Consider the following 14522-nt stretch of genomic DNA (forward strand, 5'->3'; position numbering starts at 1 on the left):
CAAACTTTATATGCCCCAATATAAGGGAATGCCAGGGCCAAAAGAATGGGAATGGGTGGGTAGGGAAGTGGGGGGCACTATGGGGGACTTTTGGGATAGCATTGGAAATGTAATTGAGGAAAATATGTAATAAAAAATATTAAAAATTTAAAAAAAGACTGTAAACAAGCCCCCAATTTAATGCTTTCTCTCATAAGGTCCTGGTGTCTCTTTATAGCAATAAAAAAGAAACTTAGACACCACCCAATCATAGCTTTTCTGTACTTGTGTCTTCATGTCTGTCATTTCTTCTTTCACTCATCACCCCAATCAGGCTTCCAGAACCAAGCCATGCAGGCCATGGCAGGGGGGTCAGAGGAGACCACCAATAAAGGTGGAAAGAGAGAATGTATTCCACAGAGCTGTCCTCCGATGTCCACAATGTTCTTTGGCATGCACACACACACACACACACACACACACACACACACACTTTTTTAATTAAAAAGAAAAGGAAAGGGAAAAACAAAAATTGGCAAGAATTTTGAAGGGAAATGAATCTTTATACACTATTGAGAAGAAGGTAGTCACTGTGAAAATCACTACATAGTTCCCTTCAAATCTAAAAATAGAGCTACCATATAATCCATACCACTTCTGGGAGTACACCTGAAGGAATCAAGAGCCACATAAAATCTAAAAACCTACATAGGTTTATTATAGCACGATTCACAGTGGCCAAGATACAGAATCAAATTAGGTGTCATCAGCAGATGGATAAATAAAATGTAATATATACAGATATACATACACAATCCAGTCCTTTCCATCCTTAAGAGGAATGAAGTTATGTCATTTGCAGATATTGATGAGATAGTCATGTCAAAGGAAATAAAACAGACTCAGACTGGAATCGAATGTTTTCTTGCAGATGGCCTAATGGAGGAGAGGCCCTTGGTCTTGCAAAGATTATATACCCCCAAACAGGGGAATACCAGGGCCAGGAAGCAGAAGTGGGTGGGTTGGAGAGCAGGGTGAGGGGAGGGTATAAGGGACTTTTGGGATAGCATTTGAATTGTAAATGAAGAAAATATCTAATAAAAAATTGTTTAAAAAACTGTTTTCTTGCGCGTGTGAATCTGGTGTTTTAGGGCACGGCAGAGGAAGGGAAATGTTAGGGGGATGAGAAGGGCATCGGCAGTGTGGGCATCACAGGGTGGGTGGCAAATATGCCAGAAATATCTAATATATACATATGAAATTCCCATAATGAAACTACCATTCTGTACAATTAGCACATCCTTATTTAAAATATAAAGCAGATACAATTTGAAAAGGCTTGTTCCTCTTTCATGAAGAAGCAGTTCTAAGCATTAGCTGCTACACTATTCATGTGTCCTTAGTCAGTGAGGCATACAAACTGCCTTATCCTAACCATAACCTACCCGTGTTCACATTTATACATTATGTGTTTCAGCTAAACAAACAAACAAAAAATAGTTTCTTTAGGTGAGGATTGGAGACAAAACGATGGCCATTAGTTCTTCTCTTTTTTCTTCTGAGATGAGGTCTCGCTACATAGCCCAGAACTGCCTTAAACATGGGGTCCTCTTGTCTCTGTCTCTCAAGTACAGAGCCTATGCCACCACATGGCTCCATTTTTTTTTTCTTTGCATCCAATCTTGAGATGAATCCTGGAGTGTTCATCTTCTAAGAGTTGAAATTTCCACAAACCCTGATGAGCCTTTTGGATCTCCATTTTAAGGTGATGTGTGATAACTCAATGATTTTGTTCACATTTTTTCAAATCATTCATCCAATTTTGATTTTGAAATTTTAAGGCAAGCCTCACCACTGTAAATTTTCAGGAAAATGAGTGCAGATCCCATTTCTCAGAGAATAACATCACCAACCTGGGGTCCTTTGTTTTCCACATGCGAAGGATTTCGGAGTGGCTGTGACTCAGAGTTCTCAGTTCAGTAAGCCTCCCTATGAGGTGGGCGAAATGCTGTGGGTCTTCTGGATGGTACATTTTTGAAAACTTAAACAAAAGTTGCAGGACTGGTTCTTGTAGGTTTTCTATATGCTGCTTATTTTTAAGGCATGGACGATCTGAAAAACATCATATTTATCTTAATAATGATTCAAAGTGGTGGAAATAATGAATGCACTTAAAACAATGAGTTATTAATAGAGTTATAAAATCATAAGTACTTGAAGAACCCTAATACACATTAGGTTTTCTAACTAAATTCTCTTTGTTCATGACTTTACTTAATCTTCACTATATTCTATTGAGCTACATTCTATTTTTATCACATTTTTCAGATTAGCTCCCTGAAATGTAGGGAGTTACATGGGAAGAAAGGGATCGATGAGTAAGGTTGGGGATATAACAGCCATGAAGGCTTGCCTGAAACTTTAAAATAGTAGTAAGTAACCTCTCTACAGTCAACAGAGGTAAAGCGTGAGACTTCTTGGGTTCCTACGTAAGAGATGAGCTAACCAGGAAGTTCTGAAGGCTTAGACAGCCTTCATTCATCCAGTCATTTTGCTATATCACAATGAAACTCACAGGCAAAATTGTGTCCCTTTATTGTTCTTATATTCTTAATATGGAAGAAGTGGAGAGGGAGAGACTCACACACATCTTCAAGAGTAAAAACAGTCTGGAAAGACCTATCAACAGTTAAGAGCACTGGCTGCTCTTCCCAAGTACTGGGGTTTGATTTCCACACCCACATGGTGGCTCACAGCCATCTGTAACTCCAGTTCCAGGGGATATGACACCTTCTTGTGGACTCACTGCACACAAGGGGTACACATATAGACAAAGGAGACATACACATCATTGAAAGTAAATGTTTTTATCAATGAATGAAAAAGGTTTTTTTAAAGAAGCAAAAACAAAATAATGATATGCCATAAAGAAAAGTAAACAGGGAAATAAATAAGACTCTTGGGTGGAGGGATGGTAGCTATTTGCAAAGATTAATCAGGGATACAACAACATTTAACCCAAACCCAAAAAGGTAAAAGAAAAAAACAAATAGATAAAATGGCAAAACAGTGTAAGATGGCATCATGTGGGCGTCCAAGGAAAGATGCATCAAAAATGGTAGAGCCTGTAGCAGGAGCCTGTGATCTCAAGGGACATCTGTGTCAAAGCAATGTGGATGGGCGAAGATGAAAAAGGAGCAAGACAGACTAGACCAATAGAAGGACATTTGGTTTTACTCTATGCAAACTAGGAAGCTGTACAGGCTACTTTTGTGTCAACTTGACACAGCTGGAGTTGTCACAGAGAAAGGAGCTTCAGTTGAGGAAATGCCTCCATGAGATACAACTGTAAGGCATTTTCTCAATTAGTGATCAAGGGGGAAAGGCCCCTTGTGAATGGGGCCATCTCTGGGCTGGTAATCTTGGTTCTATAAGAGNACATCCCTCCATGGCTTCTGCATCAGCTCCTGCTTCCTGACCTGTTTGAGTTCCAGTCCTGATTTCCTTGGTGATAAACAGCAGTATGGAATTGTAAGCTGAATAAACCCTTTCCTCCCCAACTTGCTTCTTGGTCATGATGTTTGTGCAGGAATAGAAACCCTGACTAAGACAGAAGCCATCTACAGTTCCAGAGGAATATCATCATCTGACTTATATTTCCAGGGAACCCCTCTGTGTACTAATACAAAGAGAGTCTATAAAGCATAGAGTCAGAAAATCCAGTTAGAAAAGTGGATTTAACTACGCTGCCCAAGTTATACACGGTAGGAAGTGGTTAAGTGCTGGGTATATCTTAGGGTTCAATCAACAGAATTGGTGCATTTGTGATATGAATATAAAAGAAAGAAAAGAAACTAAGGATTTAAAAACAGTTGCACATGCAATTTGGAAGACGAATCTATGGTTTGGTCCAGATGGGGAAGGAATACCAAAAGCTAAGGTATAAAGGTATCAAGAGTCCAGCTTTGGGCATTTTAAATTTGATATACCTGCTTGATGGTTACATGGAAATCTTGAGGAGGCTATTTAATACATTCTGGGGGAACACACACACACAGATACGTCTGGGAGTATCAAATCCACACAGGCCTTTAATGCCAAGAGTTAGGATGGAAACAGGAAGGAAAACTGGGCCTTGTCACAACCTCCGTAAGCCAAGTCCCAAGGGACCTGATATCTTCTGAACTCAGCAGTGTGAGGCACACCATGGTGCATAGATGCAGGCGAAACGTGTGCATAAAATCATGAAATAATTTAAAAGAAAACTGGGTCTTAGGACAACTTAAATATTTGTCATTGTGAGAGACGGAGATGACAGAATAAAGAAGGCACAGAAAAGCCGGGCGTGGTGGTGCACGCCTTTAATCCCAGCACTCGGGAGGCAGAGGCAGGCGGATTTCTGAGTTCTAGGCCAGCCAGAGCTATACAGAGAAACCCAAAAAAAAAAAAAAAAAAAAAAAAAAAAAGAAGACACAGAAAGAATAGCCAATGAACAGAGAAATTCAGAGGGTGATGTTCCAGAGATGCAGTGAAACAACAAAGCCGCTAGTGGGACAGCCCAGCAGGAAAGATGCTATCACCCAGGCTGGCTACCTGAACCCCAGAACACACATGGTGAAAAGAGAGAAACAACTCCCATAGGTTGTCCTCTGACCTCCACAAGCATGACATGTACACACACAGTGGATGGATGGATAGATGGATGGATGGATGGATAGATAGATAGATAGATAGATAGATAGATAGATAGATAGATAGATAGATAGATTGATAAATAGATAGAATTGTAAATGTCCAACAAAAGGAAACAAATCACCTATGTGAGTTAGTGAGTGGGTGGGGTTTTTCTTTTTGGAGTGGAAACTTCCTGAGACTGCCATGCTTCTGCAATTCTTTGCATGATTTTAGCTCTGCTTGTGGTACTGTTAACAAGGCTGGAGGCAAGTTGTTAGGTGGACTGCAGTCTACAAGGAGAACTTACTCCTTTCCACCTAAACAGTAAGTAGAAATGCCAAGATTATGAAAAGGTAAGTTGTTAGGAATCAAATATTAGCCCTGCAAAACCAAAGATCAGCTGAAGGGATGTGATGAACATATCTTCGTGAGAACTTTATAATCTAGGGGAGCCCATGGCCCCATTGAAATTCTTAAATGTAGAGAGCATGACGCAGTCCTTGTTTTAAAAAACCCACCAAGAAGGATAAAGGATGATGGCCACAGGCGTTATCAGTCCCACTCCTGAGAGATGGGGAAAGCCTCACACAGCCAGCACACCAGGGCTCTAAGGTACTGCACCATCCAGAATCTGTAGCTTAATTCCCTACACTGAACTGAAAGAAAGAAGACTTTTATGGTCCAACCAGAGTGAACTGTCCCTAGGTAATAGTCTGAGCTGATTTTCCAAATATTCAGATTCAGATGACAGCCAACACTGCTGTCCCTCCAGCCTTCTACATCCTTTATCCTGTTTGTCACACACAGTTGGTTCCAAAACTTCTTGGAATAAAGCATAATAAAAGTGGACAATATAATGGAGCTGCTCTGGAGCCTATGTGATTCAACTTCAGATGCACATACCTAGTGAACATTCACAAACCCTGATATCACAGCAAGTTAGAATATAAAAGAACACAAACACGGCCGAATCAGTGAAGGACACAGGACAGTGGTCCCCTAGGAAGACGTCGCTGGCTTGAGCAATGGGTTACCCATGCTAAGTGGCTCACTTCAACCTGGGTCCGGTTTGTAACGCAGGTTAAGAAGACTATGAACTGACATAAAAAAGCATGAGAAATTCTCCTAACACACCAGACATCTTCACCGTGCTTCAAAATTCCACGGAAGGGCTCACAGGAAACAACATGTCCCCTTATTTTCTTTCAGATGCTTATGATACTCTTTACAAAATACACCAGTGGGACAAGTAAGACGAAGACAGAGCATTGACCAGTTGAGTCAGTGATACCATGTCCTGAAGATCCTGACAGGTTGTAGTGGACTGGAAAGGGTGGAGTGAAATGTGACTGTGGTGGACTCAGGAGTGAGCAGGAGTAAGGTGGAAACTAGAATATAGCTAACTCCCTGAGACCCTCTCTCTATCAGGGACTGGGAGCGTATATCTGAGGGGCTATGAGGGCAAGAAAGCATTTCTTTAAGATGCAAGAAAGATGTAACCCAGTGGTGAGCTTAAAGGAATGCACATAGAGAGCAAAGCATGATGGGATGAGATCAGTACATTCCACTTCAGTTCATAGTTCGATAAAAAGAACTTAGTGATTCCCTATCCAGAGGTCACTCTGAGCCTTAACTTCTCAGTCTGTACCTGAGAAAAGCACTGTTGTTGCCGTAAGCAGAGCATATTCAGTATCCGTTACGTGAAGTTCACTCATTCTTCTGTAGAAGTAAGACAGTGAGGCAATAAATTCTTTAGTAATATCTGAAAAGATTAATATAAGTGAATTTTCATCAGAATGGAGCACAGACGCAAACACATTGTGATTGTCTTTTCTTCTCTCAAACGGTGTAAGAAAATTGAAAAGAGAGTGGGGCTCAAGATGGCTACCGATGTGATGACTGCCACAGACAATCCCCTTTGTTGTGCCCTTGAAGCCCAGGCCTGAACCTCAAGAGTGGGTACATTAGGTGTGCTACTGAAAAGGACCAGAACAAAGAGAGGTTGTCACCACCAAGGAGGGGTCTGTGGGACTGAAAGCCTTTAGCCTGCAAAAGCCACTTTCCATGTATCTCTATTATCTACAGTAAGGCTTACCCTTCTACCCATAAAAGTGGTTGATACTGGGATGTTGGCTGTATATTACATCATCATCCTAAGAATAATTCAGAGGCCTCAAATGGCTTCGCAGTTAAATAGGGAAAGAATTGCCACGATGAAGCCAAAGTAAGAAAACGGTTACAAATAGAATTCTCACTGATGACCTGCCAACACTAACAACTGTATTGGCTGTGTCTATAAATGCTTTCACCACCACAGAGACGCCTGTGAGCTGTGAGAAAGCCCATGGCCTTCTCTTTGTAGTGCAATGAAAAGGGGAGAAAAGGAAGCCCGTCCACCCAAGGTGATGCTTCCTACTGCACAGTGTTACCAGTTAGAGGAGCAGAAGGGTAGCCTTCCTTGAGAAGGTTTTCTGGAGAATGAACACTTTCATCACCGCTAGGATTATGCACCTCTAGTGTCCCAGCCGAGGGCATTGCTGGTCTCATAGTACCTAGCAAAAGAGAAAAACACAAATGTTGATAGTCTTTCTTAATCATTATATAAATAGTAAATTCAGGATCTTTTCAGCATCCAGCATAACTATTACGTGGGGGGAAAAATCTCCTAAAATGATATCATTCTCATTTTTGTTACTGGAACACAAAGCAGATATTAGTTCATATTTTGTAAAAAAGATTATACAGAAGACCCTCCAAAATGAGTTTTGCATGGTACTATAATGAAATAGAAACTAAGAATGGCTTTCTTAAACACACACACCCTCCACGAACCACTCAGTGCACCAGAGGCTGTGGAGACTTGTAAGCAAACACTACTCAAGCAATCATGGACCAGGTCATCAAGGGCCTCCCTTTAGAGCCTTCTGGTCTAGTGTATGAAGAGAACAACCAATAAATAAGGATATCTTAAAAGGCTATGCACTGTGACGAGTACAGCTAGTGAAGGCAGCTAGCATTGTTGGCTTTTGGTTTTGATTTTGTCCTATTGCCTCTTCCCATGTTCTCAACCAACAACTTTACAGATTGGACTCTTGCATTCACACACTAAACAATGATGGCTTTCCTGCTCTATTCAAATGGTTTATTGATTTTTTTAAAAATACTTGCTTTTTTTTTTTTTATTGAAGTGAGGTCCTGCATACTTGGTTCAACACTAACCTAATAGGGTTTCACCCCAGTAAAGAGATGTTCCACAAACAGTAGCGCGTGGTTATGAGTTTCAAAGCAAGCATGCGGCCCTCCCCAGAGCTCCTTTGTATCTTAGAATCACCAGCGCCTTTATGTTTGATCACCCATAAAAGTCCTCCTCATTGGAAGAGCCTGTCTAAGGAGCACAGAAGCCCCACCCACAGAAGCCCCACCCACAGCTGAGAAGCTGTTGGCAGCTGCTAGGGGAAGGACAGTCCAGTCTCTTTAGGGAACTGAGCCCTCTAAGTTGGCCATGTTTCAGTGGAGTTCTGGCTTACTAAGCACAGACCCTGGCTCCTGTCCCCAGCACCACAGAAGCCAGGCATAGAGGCTCTAGGCTGATGGTTGGCAGGTGAGAACAGACACAGCAGGGGTTTAAGATCCTCCTTAGCTACATACTGAGTTCTACATAGCCTGGGTTACATGAGAGTCTATTTCCAAAAAACAGTGTTTAAAAGTGTGTGCGTGTGTGTGTGTGTGTGTGTGTGTGTCTGTCTGTCTGTCTGTCTGTCTGTGTGAACTTGAAGTTGAATAAAATTCTGTTTTTCTTTTTACTTCCAGAGGTTGAGTCTTTCCCACCATAAAGCTGGGCTACATGAAGGAACATCACTTCAGTTTTTGACTCCTTCTGTAATGCAGCCTGATCCTCAGTGGTTAAATTTTCAAATCCTTTAAAAAAAATAAAGCATAAAGAAACAGATAATCAAAACAGAATGTTCATAAATTAAATGTTTAAAAATATTTACTTATTAACCCTAAGTGCTTCTGGGGAATAACAATAGTATATAAATTCAAATCTGAATAAAATTTTTTTTTCTATTTTGGGGCACTTTTATCAGAACTAGGTTACACCTTCTTACAGCAAAGACAAATCAACATAGCTGCATTAGCCTTGAAGAATGTAATTTTATAAAGTTTCTGTACCTTTAAACATATAATAAAGCTGAGTTATATATAAGTTTTGGTCAAACTGTAACTTGTTTAGTATATAGAGGAAACCTTCTTTGTTTCTTGTTTCATCTAAGAAAGCCCACATCATTATAATAATTTTTGTAAATATTTAGATTGTCACTCATCTGATTAATTGACAAAGATAAGTAAACATTTTTTTTTTTTTTTTTTTTTTTAGTTAGAAGCAACATTACTAGAAAACCCAGGGCTTCACACACATTAGACAGGTGCTCTGCCTCTGATCTAGTACCACAACTAGAAATTTCTGTTTGATATACTATCCCTTTAAAAAAGAAAATTTGGGGCTGGCGAGATGGCTCAGCGGGTAAAAGCACTGACTACTCTTCCTAAAAAGTCCTGAGTTCAAATCCCAGCAACCACATGGTGGCTCACAACCATCCGTAACGAGATCTAACGCCCTCTTCTGGTGCACCTGAAGACAGCTACAGTGTACTTATAAAATCTTTAGGCCAGAAAGAGCGGGGCCTACCAGAGTGAGCAGAGGTCCTAAAAATTCAATTCTCAACAACCACATGAAGGCTCACAACCATCTGTACAGCTACAGTGTACTCAGATACATAAAATAAATAAATAATCTTTAAAAAAAATTGGGGGCTAGAAAGACAGGTCAGCAGTTAAGAGCATTTCTTGCTCTGGCAGAGACTCTGGCTCCAGCGCCCACATGGTAATTCACAGCCATCGGTAGGAAACTCCATTTCTAGGGGACCAAACACTCTCTTCTGGCCTCCACAATATGTTGTGTACATGATATGAATATATAATTGCAATCAAAACATGCATAACACATAAACATAAAAATAAATAAATCCTAAAAAAATAATGAAACAGAATTTTACCTGGGAGTCCCTTGGTAAACTTCATTAGCCCTTGTATGTGCAGGACTGATACCTCTGAGAGTCTCAGAAAACTTAGTTCAGGGTTGGAACCCTCCTGCAGCTGGTCCATAAACAAAATATATAAATGATCCATAGTATGCCTTTCTGATAATTACTAAGGTGTTTCTTTTTTACTGTTCTTGCTATCATTTCCTAATAACATTCATTACAAGTTATTTCTTGCCAGCAATGGATACATACAAGTGTGCTTGTTTCTCCCAAGGGAATCATGGATTTTTGGTGAGCAGTCACTATGGTATTCAGAAGCCGATGTTCCTCTTGAGTTAGAGTCATGTTGTCCTGAACCTATAAGGAAATAGAGGGGCACCTGTAATGTGTGCTTGTTACACACTGTTCATAAAGAAACAAGAGACTATATGGAGTAAACGTCTTGCCCCTTTCCCAGATCTGGTGGTGGATGACACGTGTTTGGTGTCTGCTCCTTCATCTTCCACTTGAATGGCCGGGTACAGGGCAGGCCCGTGCTTGAAGTTCTTGCGAAGTCTCTTTGACTTACACTGGATCTCTGTGAGCAAACCTGCAACATTACAGAATTCACACTAAGCACTTTTGGCTCGGAAAACAACGCTGTAGGGTTTGATTAAAATGGTCTTCAGTGAGTAAATAGTCGTAGACATCTCTTGTGCATGTCTGCATCTATTAAATTTCCTAGACTGCTTTTCCCTTCATAGACACCTTGTCTGCTTAAAAATAGTTATAACAAAGATTAAGAATTAATTTTTCATTTCCAAATTATGTTTAGATTTTTACATAAGAAATGTACACATTAGTTGCATCTTGGAAGTGAAAGAGTCATTTGCTAGAACAGTAGAATTACATTATCTATGACTTATCACTGGTTTTATTAATAAAGTTAAAAAAGGCTATCTTAGGATTTTTAAAAACAAGCTAAGTCAATTTTTCCTATGTCAGACAAAGCATTTAATTCTTTTTCAAGGGCAAATAATATTTATTTGAGGGTTGTTTTTGTTTGTTTCTAAATATTTTATAATTACTTGCATGAATCTGTATGGGGGAATGCACAGGTGAGTGCAGGTGCCCACAGAGCCCGGAGGGGTCATAGCCCCTTGAAGTGGGACTATAGCTGGTTGTGAGCCGTAGTGTATGGACTGGACTGGACTGGACTGGACTGGACTGGACTGGACTGGACTGGACAACTCTAAGTACTTTTAGCAGCTACTAAAAGTACCCGAGTATTAATATACCTGTCATTTTCATAAGTATTTTAAAACACACACCTATAAAATAAAAAACTAATGAGGAGCTGAAGTATAAACAAAAACCTTAAAACCCCTCTATATTATTTTATTATTTGTCAGAGAACAGAATACACAGAAAAATAAAGCCATTTTAAGCATATTGAGTATTGAACATGGTAGTAAACACCTGTAACCCCAGCTACTTAAGACACTGTTACAAGATGATCTCACGTTGAATACCAGCCATGGTAACTCAGATAAACCCCGTCTTCAGTGTTTTTTAGTAGGAAAGGAGTCTATGGGTGTAGCTTAGTGGTAGATTGCCTAGGATGTGAGAAACCTGAACTCAACCCCCAGGACCACAAGAAGGAAAACCACAAGAGGAGAAAGAAGAGGAAAAGGAGGAAGAAGAGGAGGAAGAGGAAAAGAAAGGAGGAAAGGGAGAGGAGAAAGAGGGAAGGAAGAGAAGGAGGAGCCGTCAGAGCACTAACACATGGCAGTATTAGGACAACTGAAAGGTGAATGTAGTGTGCAGATCCAAGCAAAGGTGGCAGGGTGTGGACCAGCTTATGCTCTCCAGTCACCGTGACTGTGCTCGCCAATTCTCCCGAGCTTCACCTTGCCAGAATTTCTTTAAGTTAAAGTGTAGGATGACTCATTTTATGCATAGAGTCCCTCAGAGGACTCCAACTTCCCTTTCACATACATTGCCTGCCACAGGTTAAAAGACAACTTTTGAGCCAGAAATTGGAGGGCAGAGGCAGGGGGATCTCTGAGTTTGATGCCAGCCTGGCGTACATAGCAAGTTCCAGGTCAGCTACATAGTGAGATCCTGAATACAAATTAAATTAATGAAGAAAATAAAAGACAACTCTTTCAAAAGTTTCTTTGGACTGAGTTGTATCTCCCACTGCTCATATGCTAATGTGTTGAAATTCAGAGATGAGTCCTGACACTCATGAGACTATTAGTGGGCTTTACATATGAGGATGTCAGGGGTCCAGAGATCCATTTACCCGTCAATTGTCCTAAGACTGTAGTGTGTTAGGACTCTGAGAGCCCCTTCTCAGAAAGGGAAGACCTCCTTTTCTCTTCTTTCTCCTCCCCTTTCTTTCTTTTTGGGAACTACTAACTTTGACTTTGCACTTTTCAAGGCAGTATCTACTTTTAGGTTAAGTTAACAGAAACATACAATACCTTTTTAAAATCACTATGGAGATTTTTATTTTATGTGTGTAAGTGTTTTGCTTGCATGTGTGTATGCACACAGCATTCGTGCCTGCAGAGGTCAGAAGAGGGCCTGGGAGGCTCGGGAACTGAGTTGAAATGATTGTGTCCTCCCTCTCCTAATGTGCTGAACTCTCCAGTTCTCAGAGAACATCTGATTAAAGATGAAACTATGACTGATTTCAAAATTAGAGCAAGAGAGGACAGGGCAACATTTATGGGAATCACTACTTAAATTGATAATGGGCTATCCACGTGGAGCAATTACTGTACCTATGTGTGTGGTGTGCATATTCACGGGAATACAGCCATGTTCAAAATAACTCTTGAAGAATGCTTTATGTTCTCAAGAAGGTTGGAAAAATTTTTATTTTTTATTATTTTTAAATTTATTTTTATTATATAGAGGGGAGTGTGAATACAGTCCTTCACTAACACAAGTTACGCACCTGAGTTTCCCACATTTGTGGAAATCACATCCCTAGTGCAATGAGCGATCCTCGCCCTGGGAAAAACCACCACCACTATCATGTCCTCCCTGTCAGGAAGGTAAGGCTGGGAAAAGTTAAATCCCCTCAGAAAAGCAAGCCATGAACACACTGGCACTTACATTCTGCCAACATCCCCACCGCCTTACACTTCTTCAGTCTGCACTCTTGGCATTTTCTGCGCATGTACATGTCCATTTCACAGTGACCACCATTCTTGCAAGAATACACTGCATTCTTGGTAATGCTACGCCGGAAAAAGCCTAACAACAAAGATCGTCAAAGTTTAACATGGATATGTTTAGTTACTTCTCATTTTTATTAACATTTTACCTTTATAGAAAGTAATCAAGCTAACTAGAGTATTTCAATTAAATAGGTTATTTTTTCTTCCCGACATTTTTTTAAATATACATTTATCTGGAAAGTTAGCGAATTCTTTCCAGTTGGTATAATCCAGTTGGCATCCTGAACCTGGGTCTTTCTTTATAATGTCTGGAGATTGAACGGAGTATCTTTATCACATTAAGACAACTTTCTACCCTACTATAGGTAAATTACCTATAAGAATTTTTTTTAACTGCATTATACAAAATACCAAGATCCCACAATGTGTTCCTCAAGTTTCTTTTGAGAGAATACATGGTCACCTAAAATAAAGAAAAATCTCAGAAAAGCCTCTCTTTTCTAAACCCTCACAGTCTGAGTTGCAGCTCACCAAGGTGGTCCCTCCCTCCCCCAGCAGATGATCCCTCTCCCTTTCTGAGCACTTGCCAGCTTCCCATCCCTTTTCCTCCTTCAAACCTTATTACACAGTAATCCCTGCCATTTCCTGCTCTCCCTCCTCCTATGAGTTGTCCCAAAGCCCTACCACTTACTCTCTTCCAGGGGACACTTGAGAGATGGAGTTTCGCCATTTCAATTCAATGAAGGAAGAAAAAGTCAGCTCAGGTTTTCAAAACTGTGCCGGGTTCTTCAGTTCAGTTTTAACAGTAACCTGTCACCGTCAAGAGCAGGCCATCCCCACCTAACCACTCTCCTCAGGACTGTGTTACCTCATATCCTTTGGCTATTCTTTGCCAGTGTTGAGATGTAAGATTTACAGGTAAAATTTTACCCAAACAAGCACGTTCATTTGTGTTACACTGACGAAACTGTTTTCTGTTGTTTGGGTTGTTTTGTTTTGTTTCAGAGGGTGCTAGGATCAAATCCAAAAGTAGGTGCTAAGTGCTCTACCACTGGCCTGCATTCCCATTCCGATGCTTATCCACTTCTGGAGTGCTAGACTGTTTCAGAACTGTTATTATCAGAGAGGCTTCCACTCTTTACAAATATCATTGCAAACACTGGCCCTCACTTCCCGACTTTCAGCTTGTTCTCTTTCTATACGAAACACTTTTTAAAAATCTATTGGCTTAGAATCATAGAAGTCATTTATCTCAAATTTTCTCCAAGTGTAGAAATTTTATCAACCACATAAAAAGGTGTCATGGTTTACAGATCTTTACATTGTCATGTTTTGTTCCAGCATCAAATTCTTCTAGAAATAGGGAAAACGTTTGCTCATATGTATGGAGTTTAAAGTAAAGTGTGAACGTCTTCATCAAAAATGAAGAGAAAGACCTGGTAGTGAATGCTCTTAATGTCAGCAGTAAGAGCAGTAAGGATACAAAGGCAGGTGGATCTCTGAGAGTTCAAGGACAGCCTGGTCTATACAGTGAGTTCCAGGACAGCCAGGGATGCGAGAAAGAAAGAAAGAAAGAAAGAAAGAAAGAAAGAAAGAAAGAAAGAAAGAAAGAAAGAAAGAAAGAAAGAAAGAAAGAAAGAAAGAAAGAAAG

At 40.3% G+C, this 14522-nt stretch overlaps 1 protein-coding gene and 1 pseudogene across 2 annotated transcripts in view; both read right to left on the reverse strand.

The window, feature by feature from the left end:
• Positions 1–669: 669 nt before the first annotated feature.
• Positions 670–14522, reverse strand: part of LOC110291376 (bile acid receptor-like) — a 25633-nt gene continuing 11780 nt past the window's right edge. The window contains exons 4-11 of one of the 2 annotated variants that reach the window (XM_021158497.1): positions 12807–12947; positions 10145–10287; positions 9951–10055; positions 9711–9810; positions 8458–8571; positions 7083–7205; positions 6302–6415; positions 670–2091 (exon numbers count right to left, since the gene is read on the reverse strand). In XM_021158497.1, the coding sequence (XP_021014156.1) occupies positions 1844–2091; positions 6302–6415; positions 7083–7205; positions 8458–8571; positions 9711–9810; positions 9951–10055; positions 10145–10287; positions 12807–12947 (1088 nt within the window). In that variant the 3' untranslated portion in view covers positions 670–1843. The remainder of the gene's footprint in view (positions 2092–6301; positions 6416–7082; positions 7206–8457; positions 8572–9710; positions 9811–9950; positions 10056–10144; positions 10288–12806; positions 12948–14522) is intronic. The other variant, XM_029474890.1, reaches the window with a different exon arrangement.
• Positions 12600–12749, reverse strand: LOC115030810 (annotated as a pseudogene).

The sequence above is a fragment of the Mus caroli genome, chromosome 3, assembly GCF_900094665.2.
Source record: "Mus caroli chromosome 3, CAROLI_EIJ_v1.1, whole genome shotgun sequence".
Taxonomy (NCBI): Eukaryota; Metazoa; Chordata; class Mammalia; order Rodentia; family Muridae; genus Mus; species Mus caroli.